Source organism: Molothrus aeneus, chromosome Z (assembly GCF_037042795.1).
Source record: "Molothrus aeneus isolate 106 chromosome Z, BPBGC_Maene_1.0, whole genome shotgun sequence".
NCBI classification, from domain to species: domain Eukaryota; kingdom Metazoa; phylum Chordata; class Aves; order Passeriformes; family Icteridae; genus Molothrus; species Molothrus aeneus.
The window spans coordinates 68,936,291-68,953,344 of NC_089680.1; the positions used below are offsets into that span (position 1 = coordinate 68,936,291).

Here is a 17,054-nt window from a genome sequence, read left to right on the forward strand (position 1 = left end):
GAAAGGAATATTAATTCTGAAGAACATACAGGACCTTCACAACAAACACAAATTTGGTGTTCTCCTTCTTAAATTTGACTTGCCTGATTTGCAGCACAGTTTGACTTTCAGAGTCAGATGTCATTGCATGATAGAAACAAAAGATTGCCACTTTTTGGAGGCCCTAGTTTAAAAAACAATATTTTGTTGTTGTTGTTGCTTCTTTTATGTAATACAGTGTAGAATTGTGTGGAATATCCCGATCTTTCTTCTGAGAAACTACAATAATTTATAACAAAAAGATGGGGTGTATTGAAAGATGCTTCACTTAGTGTTCATCCTGTTTATTTACAAACTAGGCAAAACAGAATTTGAGGGCAAAACCCCTCCATTAGGGGTACGGTTATGTAAATTATTCTTTTTTTTTTTTAATTTCCAAGCAGAAATTTATTGGTTTTTGCTTTTGATTTTTTCACTAAAATAAATTTTTTCTTGGTTTCTGATTTAAAATTTGAGATCTTTTGTGCTGTTCCCTCTTTCTTCTCTTAAAACAAAAAGTAAGTCTTGGAGCTGAAGGCAGGTGTTAATTTGCAAGTAAGCCTTAAACCTAGCTAAGGGATTAATTTTTAGGATCCATTACTTTATTTTAGATAAAGTTTGATCCCACCAGAAAACATTGCAATGAATTATTCCATACTGAGATTTTAGTAACATTGACCTATGGGCCACAAAAGCCTAAAAGAGACAAGAGGGGACAATTCTGCCACCTGTTTCATTTCAGAAATGTAAGCATGATAAACAGTTTCTTAGGCTTTGAGGTGTAAAGCATTTGCCAAAAATAAAATTTAAGTTCCCTTAGTTATGGAAGCATTTATCACCACAAATTAAAAGTTTTCCTGCATTGATGAAGCACAAAAGTGCATAAATTTTTGTTGCTTTTGTGTTGACGGAAACAGCTAAAGGGGTACCACTCCTTTGATGCCTGGAGAAGCTGCCTAGAGCAAAGCTGGACAGAGTTAAAGGAATAAAATAGGGATTTATTAAAAGGCCTTCAAAGGACACACCTTGGGCAGTACAAGAGCCCAGCTGTGGCTACACCCAAGATGGACCCCAAGTCATGAGTTTTCACACTTTTATGAGTTCTGGTCCATTTCCATACTGGGGTTCATTGTCCAATTCCAGCTCCAGGTTCTGCAGTCCCACCCTCCCAAGTTGCTCTCCTCCATTCCCTGTTGTTTGCACTTTTTGGGCTGAAGCTGCAGCGGTGTCCTTGGTTCTGGGGCTGGAGAAGGATTGTTCTGTGTGACTGAGCTGTGAGGAGAGCAGCTGACGCTTTACATGGAGTTCAGAGTTTATTAATGCAGTACAGAATCTGGAAAATATGAAAGCTCAAACTGAAGGCAACTCCTTAGCTACGATCGCTCGTTGGTAAAGTGTTTTAAATTTGACTTTTGTGTAGATCTGACGCCCGTCTTCACAGAGATGACATCGATATTTGCTTCAGCAAAACACTGAATTCCTGCAAAGTGCCCCAGATCCGCTACGCGAGCGTGGAGCGCCTCTTGGAGCGGCTGACGGATCTGCGGTTCCTGAGCATCGACTTCCTCAACACCTTCCTGCACACCTACCGCATCTTCACCACCGCCTCCGTGGTCCTGGAGAAGCTCTCTGACATCTACAGGCGCCCCTTCACCTCCATTCCTGTCAGGTGAGCCTGGGGTTGGCACCTTCCTGGGACCTCTCTCTCACAGATTTCTGGGAGAGATATCACAGCCTCGGTCATTGCTTGTTTTGTGGGCGTTTTTCTCATTATTTTCTGCTTGTAAATAATCTAAGAGAAAGGTTCTTAGTGTGTAAACAGGACGCCAGTTTTATGGAGGGTCTGTTTCAGCTATATGCCCAAGCTCTGAGGACAAAGTGTCACACAGATTTTGCAGATTTGCCATGCAGATTTGCTTAAAATTGAAGCATTTTCACTTAAATCTGTTCAGTGTTTGCTACCGTGTGTCACATTCACATTCTCTAGAAAAATCCCTTTGCCCAGGATTTTTCCCCTGGGAAGCTGAGAAGCCTCAGAGAAAAATGAAAACAAATATTTCATTTGCTTCTCCTGTGTTTTGCTTGTCTGGAATGTGTTTGGAGATTGTTTACCCACAGGTGATTGTTCCATTGGATTCTGCTGTGAGTTGTTCTCACTCTTTGGCCAATCAGTGCCAAGCTGTGTCAGGACTCTGGTGAGAGTCACAAGTTTTCATTATTATCTTTTTAGCATTGTGTAAGTATCCTTTCTGTGTTCTTTGGTATACTTATATAGTATAGTATTCTTTAGTATGATAAAACAATAATAATAAATTAGCCTTCTGAGAACATGGAGTCAGAGTCATCATTCCTTCCTTCATCAAGGCACTCCACAAATACAATAACCGTGTTGCTCTTTTTGTGTCTCTGCCTCTCAGGTCCTTGGAGCTGTTCTTTGCCACCAGTCAGAACAACAGAGGGGAGTACCTGGCTGACGGGAAGTCGCCACACCTCTGCCGCAAGTTTTCCTCTCCTCCTCCCCTGTCCCTCTCCAGGACCTCCTCACCCGCCAGGACCCGCAAACTCTCCCTGACCTCGCCGCTGAACTCCAGGATCGGCGCCCTGGACCTCTCAGCCTCGTCTGCGGCCAGCAGTCCTACCTCAAACTACAGCCCGGCCACGTCCCCACCGCCCACGGGCAGCAAGGCACCGCTGGACCTGAGCCGGGGGCTGTCGTCCCCCGAGCAGAGCCCGGGCTCGGCCGAGGACAGCCTGGAGAACCCGCGGCTGGACCTCTGCAACAAGCTGAGGAGGAGCATCCGCAGAGGTACGCCATACCCACTGCAATCCAGCGTGCTGCTGGCTGCTTGGTACCAGTGGATGTGGGGCTTTGGACAAGTCCCTGCTTTTTGGCCAGGCCTCTGGCGGCAGCCGGCAGCTTTATGGAGGTGGCCAGCACCCCAAAAGCCACTCTTGTTCACAAGTGCTTTAATAATGGCTGATTCGGTCTGTTAGAGAATGAATTATTTATTTAATAGACAGAAAACTAACAGACATAGGACTTAAAACAAACTAATACTACACAAGAATAAGGACAAAAAGAAAACTACTGATAAATAGATACAGCATGAGGTTAAAAGTACCTGTTAATGTTACAGCTAGTGAAGAAATAATACAACTTAGGATTCAATTCTTCCCATCCAGTTGTTGGTGGGGCACACATTGAGATCCTTTCCCTCAATCCCCAGGGAAGCATCCATGGAATCTGTGTCCAAACTCCAGGGAAAGGTCGCAAGCACTTTCAGGGTGTAGGAGGCTTCTGCCTCTGTGGTAACTTGTGTGTCTTTTACAGTTTGTAAAACAGTCAGGAATATTTCTTTAATCTCTTCCCACATCTGCTCTCCAGACTGAGATGCTGATCCTTAGCTGGGGCCTGAGGCCTTTTGGTGCTGGCGATGATCCCTTTGGGCCTTGCAGCCCGGGTTATCTCTTCATATCTGCACCCACTGTCTGTGGTAGGGAGGGGAGGACACTCCTTGCATGCTGCTGCTCCTCTGGTCGAGGCTCTGCTGTGCTCTCTGTTCCCAGCCCTTTGCTGCTCCTTCCCAGGACCAGCAGCACAGCAAAGCCATAGGATCACAGAATGGTCTGGGTGGGAAGGGACCTTAAGGCTCATCTTGTTCCAACCCACTGCACCATGTCTGTTTTCACTTCAGTGCAGTGTAAAGAGAAAGGCAGAAGAGAATATTTGATACCACTTTGTTTGCTGAGGTGAGAGATTTTTGAGTTGTAGCGTGTACTGCAGGAAGTGAAATATTAAGTTAAAAAGAAATACCTAACAGCTTTAACATGTTTGCATAGAGGGCTGGTTTTCCAGGGAGATTCCATCAGTAATCAAAATAAATAATGCTTGTGATGTGCTCGGTACATTGGTGACATTTGTTCCAGGTGGTGTGAATGTCACCTGGTTATCCCTCCAGAAGGTACAAGTCTAAAATAGATTAATTGCTCCTGAGCAAATGCCTGTTTCCTCTAGGGATTCTGTAAGGCACCTTGGAATAGGTTTTACTTCCAGAGGACTGAAGCTGGTTGATAAAAGCCTCAGTGTGGGTGTCTAGGGTTGGGAGCATTGTAGTTATAGATGGCAAAGCAAGGAAGTGGCTCCAGTCTCATAGGAAACAGAAGTGGACATTATTTCTCCTCTGGGGACAGAAGAATGATCTTCTTAATTGGAATAGAAGTTTACAGTAATCTTCTTTTTATTGTTGTTACACTAAACAGAAATCGATGCAATTTAAAAATGCTTTTATTATTCCTAAAATTAATATTTTAACATGGTTGTACATGGCCTGGCTTACAGTCTGAGAATTTGATCTATTAATCTGAGCAAGATGTAGTTCAATTTTAGGCAGTAGTACTATAATAATAAAAAATTAAAGAAAGGAAAGAAGAAAAGGATTACCAAATACAAAGTAAGACAAATGTGTTTGAAAAGTTATGTCTGCTCCCTACTGAATGAATTAGCAGTGCCCTGCTAATAAATTAGATGTTTCTTTGTGCCAGGGTATTGTTTTTACAGAATGCTGCCTATTTTTTAACAAAAAAATCCCATTTTAACAGGGAAGTTATCCACTGTAGCATTCTAGGAGTCTGCCTATCAAGTGCAGGGGCCAGTGTCATCAGAATAATGTTGGGTTTTGGACCATGGGATGGTCTATACAACACCTGATGAGATGCACGTCTCAGAGGGGAAAAAGGTTTCTAGCATAGGAGCTAGGAGGATTCATCAATAGAGCTTTAAACTAGTTTGGAAGGGGGAAGGGACAAAACCAGATAGTGAGAGGCAGTGGGGTGATGCACTTGAGGAACTGAGTGCTGGTGGGAGGTGTTGGCTACAACAGACCAGAGCTGAAGTGTTTCTGTTCCAACACACACAGCATGAAGACCAAACGAGAGGAGCATGGATCCTTGGCCCAGTCCCAGTGATTTGACATCACTAGCATAACTGAAACTTTACCAGGATGAGTCCTGTGATTGAAGTGCCCTACTGAACATTTACAGACTCTTTAGGAAGAATAGGCAGGGCAGATAAGGCAGAAGGAGGCACTGTATGTAACAAAAGGGTTAGAATTTAGGGAGGTCAGAGTTGAGAGCCTCTGGGTAGGAATCAAGGGGCAGTGAAAGGATGCAGATGTCTCTGTGGGAGTCTACTGTAGATCTTCTGGCCTGGACTGTTGCCTTTTTCCCATCCTGGAAATGAAAGTCGAAATAATTTTAGAAAGAAGGTAATATAAGAGTAGATCTTTATTTGAAGGCCTTCAGAGGCAGTTATGGAAAGATATCCACAAAAACCCACCCCCACAGCGGTATCTTTTATAGGTGTTAGGAAATTTGTAAAATTGCTAAAAAGCACCAGTTAGGAGGATAAATGGTGATGTAATTCTCTTCCAGGTAAAGTCCCTTCTCTAGAGTCTAAGATTACTAAAACACCTGGATGCCAACTTCATGTACAAGTACTAGGAGAGCTGACTAGGAAAGGTGCCCTTCTTGATTTGTTGCTTGTTAATGGAGAGGGTTGTATGAATGACATGATTGGTGGCTATCTTGCTACAGCAGCCACAAAGTGATTTAGTTTAAAATCTCTGTTGCTAGGAGGAAAAGTGTCAGAAAATTTTCACCCTTGGACATGAGTAGAGCAGACTTTAGGCTGCTCAGGGAAATAGTGATCAAGATCCCTGGGAAAATTCTTCTGAAGGTGCTGGGGTCCATTAGTGTGGGTCACTTTTTAGGTATCACCTATGGGCACAGGAAGCGACAATTCCAAAATGTTGAAAGTCAAACAGATGCGACAGAAGGCTGGCTTGGCTGAACAGGGATCTTCTTTTGGAGGTAAAGCAGAGAAGGAAGGTGTATGTCCAGCAGGAGAAGGTTGGTGACATGGCAGGACCACAGAGATGGTCGTCTACAGGAAGAAAATTTTTGCAGCCAAAGTGTAACTGGAGTCAAAACTTGCCAGAACTGTGGGCGACGATAAAGAGAGGATTTTAAAATACATTGGCAGAAAACAGTACAGAAGTCACATTGGCCTATTCCAGAATGAGGGTGGTCAACTCACAAATAGAGAATTTGACAAGACAGGGATATGTATTGTTTTTCTTACCTCTCTTCAGCATGGGCTAAGGGAATCCCAGTGCCCTGAGCTGAATGACCATGGTTTGAGAATGATAAACTCACAGTTGATCCTGAAGTTGTAGGGATCTGCTGCAGCAGCTGGATTCCTATAAATCTATGGAGCCTGATGGGATTCATCTCAGACTACTCAAAGAGCCGGCTGATGTAATTGTGAGGCTTCTCTCAATATTTGAACAGTCTTGGATGTCTGGAGAGGTCCCAGTTGAATGGATGCTGGTTAAGATTGTCCCAGTTTTCAAAAAGCACAGGAAGGGTGACCCTGGAAACTACAGGCCCAGCAGTCTCACTTCAGCACCTGGTAAGGTAATGGAGAAAATTACCCTGGGAGGTATTGGAAAACACCCTGAGGCATCACATTACAGAAAAATAGACAAAACCTCCCTAGCAGCAGTGCAGCACTGAGCAGCAGCCACTCCTCACTCAGCTGGAGGCACGAGGGGCTGTCTTCTCTCAGATATTGTGTGTGCATGCTGAGCACAGAAAAGGCTCCTGTTCCAGGCTGTGTTGTACAGGAGTGCTCACAGGTCCTCCCAGAGCAAACATACATGTGATAATTATTCCCCCAAAGTCATCAGCATATGTTCCTTCCCTTTTCACATGAGTTTGTCTGTCTCAGTGGTCTGGACAGTGGTCTCTAGTGGTTGTAGGCCCTGAAGTGACACTTGACCACCCCATGAGTTCGGTGTTGTCCCAAAATCTGGAGCCAAGTTAGCCCAACCAATGTCATTTGTTATTTTGGAGATGAAAGTGTATTCTCCTGCTCCTCTTCTTGGTTGATGTTTAACGTGATCCCCATTATGCAGTTCCACAGGCCAGTGATTTCACAAAATAATCATTGTCTTTTCCCTAGCAGCTGAGCAAACAGGTATTCATCTCCCAACAACAGGTCAGCACAGCCTCACAAGGGGGAGGTCCTGCTGGTCACACCTGAGTTCCTTCTATGACAGGGTGACACACCTGGGTGACCCAGGAGAGGCAGTAATGTGATCTTTCTGGGTTGCATCAAAGCTTTGGGTACGGTCTCTCCCAGGATCCATCTGGACAAACTGTCCAGCCCACAGGTGGATAAAACCATCGTGGGCAGTGGGCTCATGAGGCGGGCACAGAGCGTGGCAGCGACTGAGGTGACACCAGGCTGGCACTGCTGGGGTTCCAGGGTTCTGTGCTCTGCCCTGTGCTCTTCAGCATCTTCATTAGCAACCTGGACACAGGACTCTAAGGAGTACTGAGTAAGTTTACTGATGACACTAAATTGAGAGGAGCTGTCAACTCCCTCGAGGGCAGAGATGCCCTGCAGAGGGAGCTCAGCAAATGAGGGGTGGGAATTCACCAAGTGTGTTGGGTTTAACAAGGGATTCTGCACCTGGGATGGGCACCCCTGGCTGTGTGGATGCACTGGGGAACGAGGGGCTGGAGAGCAGCTGTGGGACAGGACCTGGGGGTCCTGGTCCATGTCCAGTTCAATCTGAGTCAGCGGTGGCCTGGAGCCAGGAGGGACATCCCTGTCCTGGGGGGTACCAGTCCCAGCATCACTCGGTGGGGCAGTCTCACCTCGAGTCTTGGGGACAGTTTTGGGCATGTCAGAACGAGCTAAAGCTGTTAGAGAGTGTCCAAAAGAGAGACATGGAGATGGTAAAGGGTCTGGAGGGGCCACACAAGGATCAGCTGAGGGTGCTTGGTGTGTTCAGCTGGAGCAGAGAAGGTAGGGGAGAGCTCAGCAGGGGCTGCAGCTCCTTCCAAGGGACAGCTTCCATGTCTGCTCCCTGTGACAGGGACAGGAGCCAAGAGCTGGGATGGGGCAGGATCAGGCTGGAGATCAGGGAAGGTTCTGCTTCCCCAGAGGGTGCTGGGCTCTGCCCAGGGTGCCCAGGGAATGGGCACAGCCCCGAGGCTGCCAGAGCTCCAGCAGAGCTTGGACAGCACCCCAGAGATGCCCAGGATGGGATTGGTGGGGCTCTGGGCAGGGCAGGGGTGGCACTGGGTGATCCTGTGGGTCCCTTCCAGCTCAGGGGATTCTGTGGTTCTATGATACTTGCTCATGCTTTATGCTTTCAAAACATACTGGTTAGCTGTTGTGCATAATCATGGATATTATACATGCAGTATGCTGGATGTTTTTACATTAATTGCACAACAGAATATTTATATATATTTATATATATATATAGACACAGAGAGAGAGAGAGTTTTTTCTATGCAAAGTTGAGCAAATTCTTCTTGCGCACTACTTTAGCCACCAGTGTGGCTGAAAACCAATGTGATGATAGCACAGCATATCCCAAAATAAAGGCCATGTATTGAAATTAATCATAGACAGGTAACTGCTGTCTAACCTGTAACATTTTTTCTACACGTTGTAAAGTGAACTGGTAAAGAGCAGGTTGTTCTGCCCAAGTGTAGGCAGTGGGCACTGTTGGGGAGTTATTCACATTTCTCATTGTGGTCTGTCAAAGCTGGAAGCATTACCTGGGCAGCATGAGGAGCATTTGGAAATGGCCAGAGGCCCATATAAATGCTAAATTGCTGTCAGTGCAGTCTCCCACCCCTTTGGGCATCTCCTGATGAACAGCTTGTGTTCAGTCTGGAGGAATTTGCAGGTAGAGAGCTCTGTCCTACAGTAGCTCTGTCCAGCTGCATGCAGAATGTTGATGAAAATGAGGAGGTTTAAAAAGAGATCTCATAAGGGGGATGAAAATGGGTAGTCCTGTTGCTCTGATACTGCCAGAGTTCCAAAAAAAACCAGCTCTGGCTTACTTTAAGTCCAGCACAATTGCACAAATTCTGTTTCTGAGGACATATTATTTATGGTGGCTGCTGTTCTCTATGACTGTTGTCCATTTATAAGCTGGGATTTTCAACTTTTTTCCCTACCTTCAAAATTGTTTCCTTTCAGAGTTTCTGTTTTCCAAAGTTTTTGTTTATATTTAGTCTTATATACACAATGCTTGTGCTGCAGGCAGAGCTGTCATTCACATCAAATATAGGATGTATTTTATCAGCTTGTTTTCCCTCAGTTTGGAAGTAGTGTTTTTCCCATTCCTGTTTTTATTCTTCTGATAAAAGAACTCCACTCTAGACTAGTCTGCTCTCCAGTGCTGTTTAGCAATTCTATTGGTCAGATTTTGATTACCCTTTGTTATTCAACAAGGATTATTTTCCCTAGGTCATAGAATATCTATGAGTTCAAGTACCCTTGTTACGTGTGCATGTCACTGCATATTCTCCTGATTGAATGTGCAGTTTTATCCAACACACTTTAAAACTGACAACTTGCTGGTTTTCACCAAGTTGTTTATTTATTTGTTTTTGCTGTTTTCACCAAGGTGTTTTTCATTTATTTATTTGTTTGTTATGAGCTATTTTGTCAGTGGTACAAGACTTTCCCACTCCTTTAACTCCATCCAGAGGATAATTACTGCTGAGTTAATGGCAAAATCCTGTGGCAAGTTACAGGCGCGGTACTGTTTGAAACAACTGTAAACCAAATTATGCCTGATCATCAGTACTGACATTTATTCTCTTTTAAAGCAGCAGTTCTGGAAACTGTGTCAGTGGACAGGACCATTCCTGAGAGCACCTCAGTGGTGGACACTGCAGAGCTGTCCCCGTGCAGGTCCCCTTCGACGCCGCGTCACCTCCGCTACCGGCAGCCGGGAGGTGAGAGCTGTGCTGGCACTGCCAGTCACTTCCAACAGAGCTTGATCACTGTGCTTGTGATCTGTGCAGGGCAGCAGAAAGCACTAATAATGTCCCAATCATCTGGCTTGCTTGTATTTTTCTTGTTTCTCAGGTGTTAAAAATAAAAGAGCCATTAAAATGTGAAATGCGCCTGTTAAATTTGAGCAGCAATAATGAGGCATGGAAGCATGTTGAGACTTCTGTATGATTCAGTGTTCTGAAATAGCTCAAGCAGGATGTGTCCAAGTTCAAGACTAATATTGAATCAGTCCTGTTCTCACAGAACTCTCAAGACTCTGACATATTTTTTTCAGCTGATGAGGGGACATATTTTGGGCACCATCTGTAATCATGAAACACACAACACCCATTGTTGTCAATGGGAAGGGACTGCGTCTGTTTCTTTGTGTAATGCTGAACATTTACAGATGGTCTCACATTATTCATTCCAAAATTTGAAAAGGCTGCTCAATTGAAGAGGAAAAAGAGGGGCTGGATCTCCTCAAATAACTCTCACGTGTTATTTGAAATCATTAGCAGGGCTGTGAGCTGAGTCCATGAAGACTTAAAATGCTGCCAGCTCCTGCAGGACAGGTTTCTGGGCAGGTGTTTCATACCTGGGACTAAAACAAAAGCAGAGCAGAGCCTTCTCACCTGTTACCAGGACACTTTAGATTCAAACCAGTGGTAATTTTATGTGGTTGGGCACATTTGTGGCAAGAAGGCAAGATCTGGGAGCTGGAAACTGTGGGCAGCGTCATATTATCAGAATTCTGGTTAAAGACAGTGTTCACAGCACTCCCTGTAGAGAAAGTTTGATAAATTCTGCAAAACTCTGCTCATTCTGAGCAGTGACCAGGGAAAATAAGTGAATCCAGTTATCAGAAGATGGTGAATATCCTTAATTCTCTGACATAACTTTTTGTTTTAGGTTAATTTTCTATGCCACTGTTTTTTCTTTATATCTTTTTTTTCCCCCTCCTATTTGGTTAATATCTTGTTCCACCTCAGCAGTGTCTTAGATGTTTTTTTATAGCAACATTAATTATACCAATGTGGAAATATAAACCATAAATATGATCACGATACTTCTACTGCCTTTCACAGAAAATCATCTGACAGTTTATATAATCACAATGTCCACAACGTTACGAACATTACTGAAGATTCTAAGTCTTGTTGCTGGTTGATGAAAAGTTTGTAGAAGTTAACTTTTTCCTGTCCTTCCCCTCTACAGTGCAAACTGCTGACAACAGCCACTGCTCGGTGTCTCCTGCTTCTGCTTTTGCCATTGCCACAGCAGCAGCCGGGCACGGGAGCCCGCCAGGTGAGGGGGCGTGCTGTGCACGCAGGTGACACACAGGTGCTCAAGAGGTGAATGTTCCTCAAGAACAGACCTCTGTGTTCTCATGAGTGGTGTTCTCATCTCAGCCTGGTCTAGTGGAAGGCGTCCCTGCTCACGGCAGGGCTGGAACTGGGTGTTTTTAAGGCCATTTCCAACCCTATTGGTCGATTTCTTAATATTTTTAATCCATCCTGTTAATGGAAGATTAATATTTCACATGTACATGATGTGCTAAATATCCAAATAAGTTTTTTTTCTTTGTTTTTTTTTTAATTCACTTAAAATTTAAGATTTTATTTTTTAAAATGAGGTTTTCTATGTCCAAAGGTGGTATTCAGTTTTACTTATTTTGAGTGTATACTGTAGTTTTCTCGGAAAGCAACTACTGACTGAGGGTATTTAGTGCAACATAAAATACTTGATTTAAGTTTTGAATGTGTTGCTTATCTTCCTGTGCTCCCTTTGACATATTAATATCTTCCACCTACAGGGTCCTTTCATAGGTCATGTTGCACATAAAGAACAATCTTTTTAAAGTCTACAAAATCAATTTCCCTGTGACTTGACAAATCCACAGTTCATTTTGAATATGTGTGACAAAGCACAGTCCAGCTGTAAACTCATGCTTGCCTCTTTCCCACTGGAATGTCAAAAAATTGCTTTGAAGGCCCCAGTCTCAAAATCACCCATGAAAATCTGTGTAAGACTGTAAATGGTTCCTATGGATCTCAGTGGATTTTGTATCCACTATGTCTAGAGCTCTGTTCATTAATTGATGGGTGAGATGACACCAGGAGAAAATAATTTCTGCATGAGCATGCATCACTGCTCATCTTAGCCTCGTGTACTTCCCATGATCTTTAGATTACAAGACAGTGATGTTCAGTGTTAGAAACTTTATCAGAGAATCATTTAGGCTGGAAAATCCCTCCCAGATCATCAGGTCCAGCCTGTGCCTGATCCCCACCCTGTCCCCAGCCCAGGGCTCTGAGTGCCACCTCCAGGGGACACCTGCAGGGCTGGGCACTCCAAACCCCCTGGGCAGTGCCAAGGCAGTTCCTGAGCCCCCTTTCCATGGGGAAATTCCTGCAGTGCCCACCCTGAGCCTGCCCTGGCCCAGCCTGAGGCCGTTCCCTCTGCTCCTGTCCCTGGTCCCTGGAGCACAGCCCGGCCCCCCCGGCTGTGCCCTCCTGGCAGGAGCCGTGCAGAGCCACAAGGGCCCCCTGAGCCTCCTTTGCTCCAGGCTGAGCCCCTGCCCGGCTCCCTCAGCCTCTCCTGGGGCTCCATTCCCTTCCCAGCCCCCTCAGTCCCTCCTGGGGCTCCATTCCCTTCCCAGCTCCATTCCCTGGACAGGCTCCATTCCCTTCCCAGCTCCGTTCCCTGGACAGGCTCCATTCCCTTCCCAGCTCCATTCCCTGGACAGGCTCCATTCCCTTCCCAGCTCCCTCACTTCCTCCTGGGGCTCCATTCCCTTCCCAGCCCCCTCAGCCCCTCCTGGGGCTCCATTCCCTTCCCAGCCCCCTCAGCCCCTCCTGGGGCTCCATTCCCTTCCCAGCCCCCTCAGCCCCTCCTGGGGCTCCATTCCCTTCCCAGCTCCGTTCCCTGGACAGGCTCCATTCCCTTCCCAGCTCCGTTCCCTGGACAGGCTCCATTCCCTTCCCAGCTCCGTTCCCTGGACACTCTCCAGCCCCTCAGGGCCCTGCCCGAGCTGAGGGGCCAGAGCTGGACCCAGCCCTGGAGATGGAGCCTGGGCAGGGCCAGCACAGGGACAGTCACTGCCCTATGCTGCTGTCACAGCCCTGGGCCCTCCTGGCCACCTGGCCCCCCTGGCTGGTGTCCGGCTGCTGTCACAGCACCCCAGGGCCTGTCCCAGCTTCCCAGCCCCTCTGCCCAGCCTGGATTGCCAGGGGTTGTTGTGACCCAAGGGCAGGGCCTGGCACTTCCCATGTTGACCCTCACAGCCATGGCCGTGGCCCATGGTCCAGCCTGTCCAGAGCCCTCAGTGCTCCGGAGCCCTCAGTGCTCCGGAGCCCTCCTGCCCTCCAGCAGATCCACACTGCCACCCACCCCGGTGTCACCCATGAACCCAGGGGGCAGAGCACTCGGTCCCCTGGCCCAGGTTTTGAACAGGATCACCCAGGACTGCTCCCTGGGGACACTGCTGGTGACCAGCTGGGTCAGCACTGTCCCAGCACTGTCCCCACTGTCCCTGGGCCAGGCTACCAGCCAGTCCTTATGCCAGGGGAGATTTCCCTCTGCAAGTCCTAGGATGCAGCTTTTCCAGGAGATGCAGTGGGAGTCCAGGTGACACATCCACACCTTCCCCTCACCTGCCAGGTGGATCACAGGAGGAGAGCAGGCTGGAGCTGCCTTTCCTACACCCCTGCTGGCTGGGTGTGGGGATTTGTGAAGGTGTTTTGAATGAGTTAGAGATGAGACCTCTGAGTTTTTTAGATGATGTGGTTTATTTTGCTTACCTTTTACATAGACAGGAAAGGTGAATTCTGCTCACATCCTCACCACATGACTCAGAAGGTCACAAGACCTCTAGTTACAGGACATTTTAAGGATTTATTGACCAATAAAACACTGCCAACAAGGATATTTATGTTTTTGACCCAATCCTTAAATATTTTGTCTTACAGACCCATGCTACAGTGTAAGCTTTCTTAGCCAATCATGTTATGACCTACAAACCTACAGCACTGCATTCTAATCTCCTTGTTTACCTCTGTAAATACTTTTATCTTTTCTGTATCTTAAACTCTAAAACTCTGAACTTTCCTTTACTTAGCTCAATGTGTCTCTGCTTTAAACTACAAATCCACGTTCTCACTTCTAGCACCTGAGTTTGGGAGCCTTTCCCAAGGTCTCAGATCAAATCCTGGGTTTAATTCTAAGCTTTGGCTTACAGACCCAAAGTTCTGAGAGTTCCCTGCATTTCAGATTTCAACATCTGGGTCTGGCTCTGTGCTTGTCCTGTATGTGTGATCACACTGTCTGGTGAACCTGTTACAAACTTCGGTTTAGCAATTTTTATTTGAATGATGAATATTCTCTGCCTTTGGAATCAGACTCTGCATGAAAACACTGACACAATTGGCTTTATGATTTAACCCAGTACATTTACAGATTGTTTAGAAAGCAAAGTAAGGATGGAAAATACAGGGGTTTTCCCACTAGGAACTAATTCAACTGAAAAATACTGCTTTTGTATTGTTAAAACCACTGCTTTCCAATATTCATAATACTGAAGTATGAGAGAAAATACAATCTTCAATTATGCAGTCGTTAGAAGGAACATGCAAGCTTGGGAATGTTGAAATGGAAAAACAACATTCCTAACATTTGTAAGTTCTTTTTCATGTTGCTGTTTAACCAAACTCTTCATTACAGGTCATTCTCCCAAGTGATATAAAAAATAGAAGGCTGTGCAGCAAGTTTGACAAGAAAATGTGTGGTTTTGAGCCTCAGAAGATTAAGTTAGAGTTATCTAGTGTCCACCTGAAATGAGTAGAAAACTGAAGGTTGCAAACCAGACCTTACACCATGGAATCACCCATTTTGTAACTTGGTGCAATTATTCATTGTAGAGACAGTACTAAACTTGCAGAGTCATGAAGTTCAAATTTGGCTAAACCAAATTTCATTTATTTGCCCTGTGTGTTTTATCATGATTGTGAGATTTTTTGTGAAGAGTGCCTTTTTTTTTCTCACTGGTTCCTGGAGTTGTTTGTTTTGTAGGCTGGACATGACCAGTCAGTGAATCAGTTCTGGGAGTGAATGACATTGGTGGGGTTTTTTGTTTTCTGCTCAGTCATTCCTTGGCTTCCCTGCTGCAGACACTGTGACGTGTGTAATTTACAATACTCCTACGTGGAGCATGAGCAGAGTGGCAGATGAAATGCAGTGTTGCTTAATACCAAGTAATGCACACGAGGCAAAACAGTCTGAGCTCTGCGCCTGAAAGGACTGGCTCAGGACTGAGGATGAGAACAGGTCCTTTCATTAAGTGATCTGGGTGCTCAGCAGGAGCCAGAAAGGTGAAGAAAACATCAAGAATTGTATGGAAAGGAACAGGAGAGACTACTATGGTACCACAGTACAAATGCAGAATTTGCACAAATATTGAAGGGTATGTACAGTTGTGATTGAGGTGAGAGAGTGAGAGCTGGAAAAGTTTGGGAGTTTGAAATCAGGGATGGAGTGAGACATGGAATAACTTCTGTGCATGTGAAGTTTAGAGAAGAGAGGGCTGGAGAGTTGATGGGAACATTCTGTAAAAGGCTGGATGGGTAAAAGGGAAGGAGAGCAGCAGTAGTGAAAACAGTGGTGTGGGTAAAGGCTTGGACTCAATGCTCTAAGAGGTCCTTTCCAACCCTATCAATTCTACAATTCCAAGATTTTCTATCTTTTCTGATGCAGGATGTAGGACGTCAGACGGTTTTCATGGAGCCAGGTTTCAGAATGAGCAAGAGTTTGTGGCTCTTTGTGCCATCAGTAGAAGCTCAGTGAGGTTCTGCTGGAACACCCCAAAGGGAATGGACTCACCTGGGATCCAGAGTAGAGTTACCTGCAAGCAGGGGTTGTTGGAGGTTACCAGACTAGCAAAGTATAATAGGACAGCAGCTGAAATCAGCTGGCCGTTGTGGGGGACTATTAGGAGGTACAAGTCACCTGTGTGTCTTCTGTCCTTACTGCTCCCTGAAGCCTTCTGGCCATTTTGTGTTTTGGTGTTGTTTTTGAAATTTTATGTGTTAGTTTATTTAGTTATTTATTTTATTTTGGGGATCTTTGGGGTTTACTGCTGACTGTTTTATTTTGTTTACCCAGGGTATGAGACCTTAGCTCTTCTCCATTCCCCATCTCCCAGTTCTGGCTAGGATGCACTGGGACAAACTGGGTAACAGACTCACAGCAAGGCCCTGTGCTCACACACTCCCTCAGAACCAGCCATGGAGGACATGTAGTTATCTTCTATGGAGAGTTCTGGCCACAGCACTTCAGCACTGCTGTCCTCATGCAATGATATCTTTACAAAGTGAGAAGTATGCAAAGCCCTGGACAGCCCTCACAAGATATACATTGGCTTTAACTCTCTTTTGACAAGCACCTAGGGGAGCAGTGCCTGTGGTGGTCCTGAATTGTGACTGAAACCTTTCTCTAAATTAGGATGGTTCAGTTTCTCATGCCTTTCAGCAGGCACTTTTTAACTTACTGATTTTATTGCTATTATTTCCACTTATTTTACAGTTAACTGCTTTGATGATGTCAACCAAGCTGTGCTGCTTTCCCTATTGTTTCATTTATCTGCTTGGTTAAATATTAATCTCTACCTATCTTAAAATATTCTTTCTGATCTCTTCGAGAAAACTTGCATTTTAGTTGTTTATTTCAACAGCATGATAGAGATAAAAAGAAACATGAAGTGAAAGTACAGAGAGTTAAATAAGGCACCCCATGTGCACAGCTTGGGGCATGTATGGATGATAATATTCACAGTAGGGATAAATAGAGTAGGTTCTGTCTTTTACATGTCATTTCTCATCTGAGAGATGTGAGGGATAGCTCATGGCTTGCTGGAGCTGAAGTGCTCTGTCACCATTAATTGGCTGTTGCACACCTTATTCTTTTCCCAATTTATAAAAATAGTACAGCAATACTAGCAGATTCTAACATAGGAATGGACTTCAGCAGTTTCTTCTCCCTCTGTTTATACACCTCTATAAAACTGGTTCTGATTTCTGCTTTAATCAGTGACAAATCCACACAGAAGTTCTTTAGATCTGCTCCCACGTCTGCCTTATAATATGGAAAAGTCCCTGCAGAACTGTGAATGTAA

General features: G+C 45.2%; 1 protein-coding gene across 3 annotated transcripts in view; it reads left to right on the forward strand.

Annotated features, from left to right (window-relative positions):
* The window catches only part of RASGRF2 (Ras protein specific guanine nucleotide releasing factor 2), a 130,216-nt gene that overhangs the window by 71,847 nt on the left and 41,315 nt on the right, over nucleotides 1-17,054 (forward strand). For 2 of the 3 annotated variants that reach the window (XM_066569083.1, XM_066569084.1), the window contains exons 14-17: nucleotides 1,439-1,687; nucleotides 2,436-2,824; nucleotides 9,718-9,846; nucleotides 11,105-11,194. In XM_066569083.1, the coding sequence (XP_066425180.1) occupies nucleotides 1,439-1,687; nucleotides 2,436-2,824; nucleotides 9,718-9,846; nucleotides 11,105-11,194 (857 nt within the window). The remainder of the gene's footprint in view (nucleotides 1-1,438; nucleotides 1,688-2,435; nucleotides 2,825-9,717; nucleotides 9,847-11,104; nucleotides 11,195-17,054) is intronic. The other variant, XM_066569085.1, reaches the window with a different exon arrangement.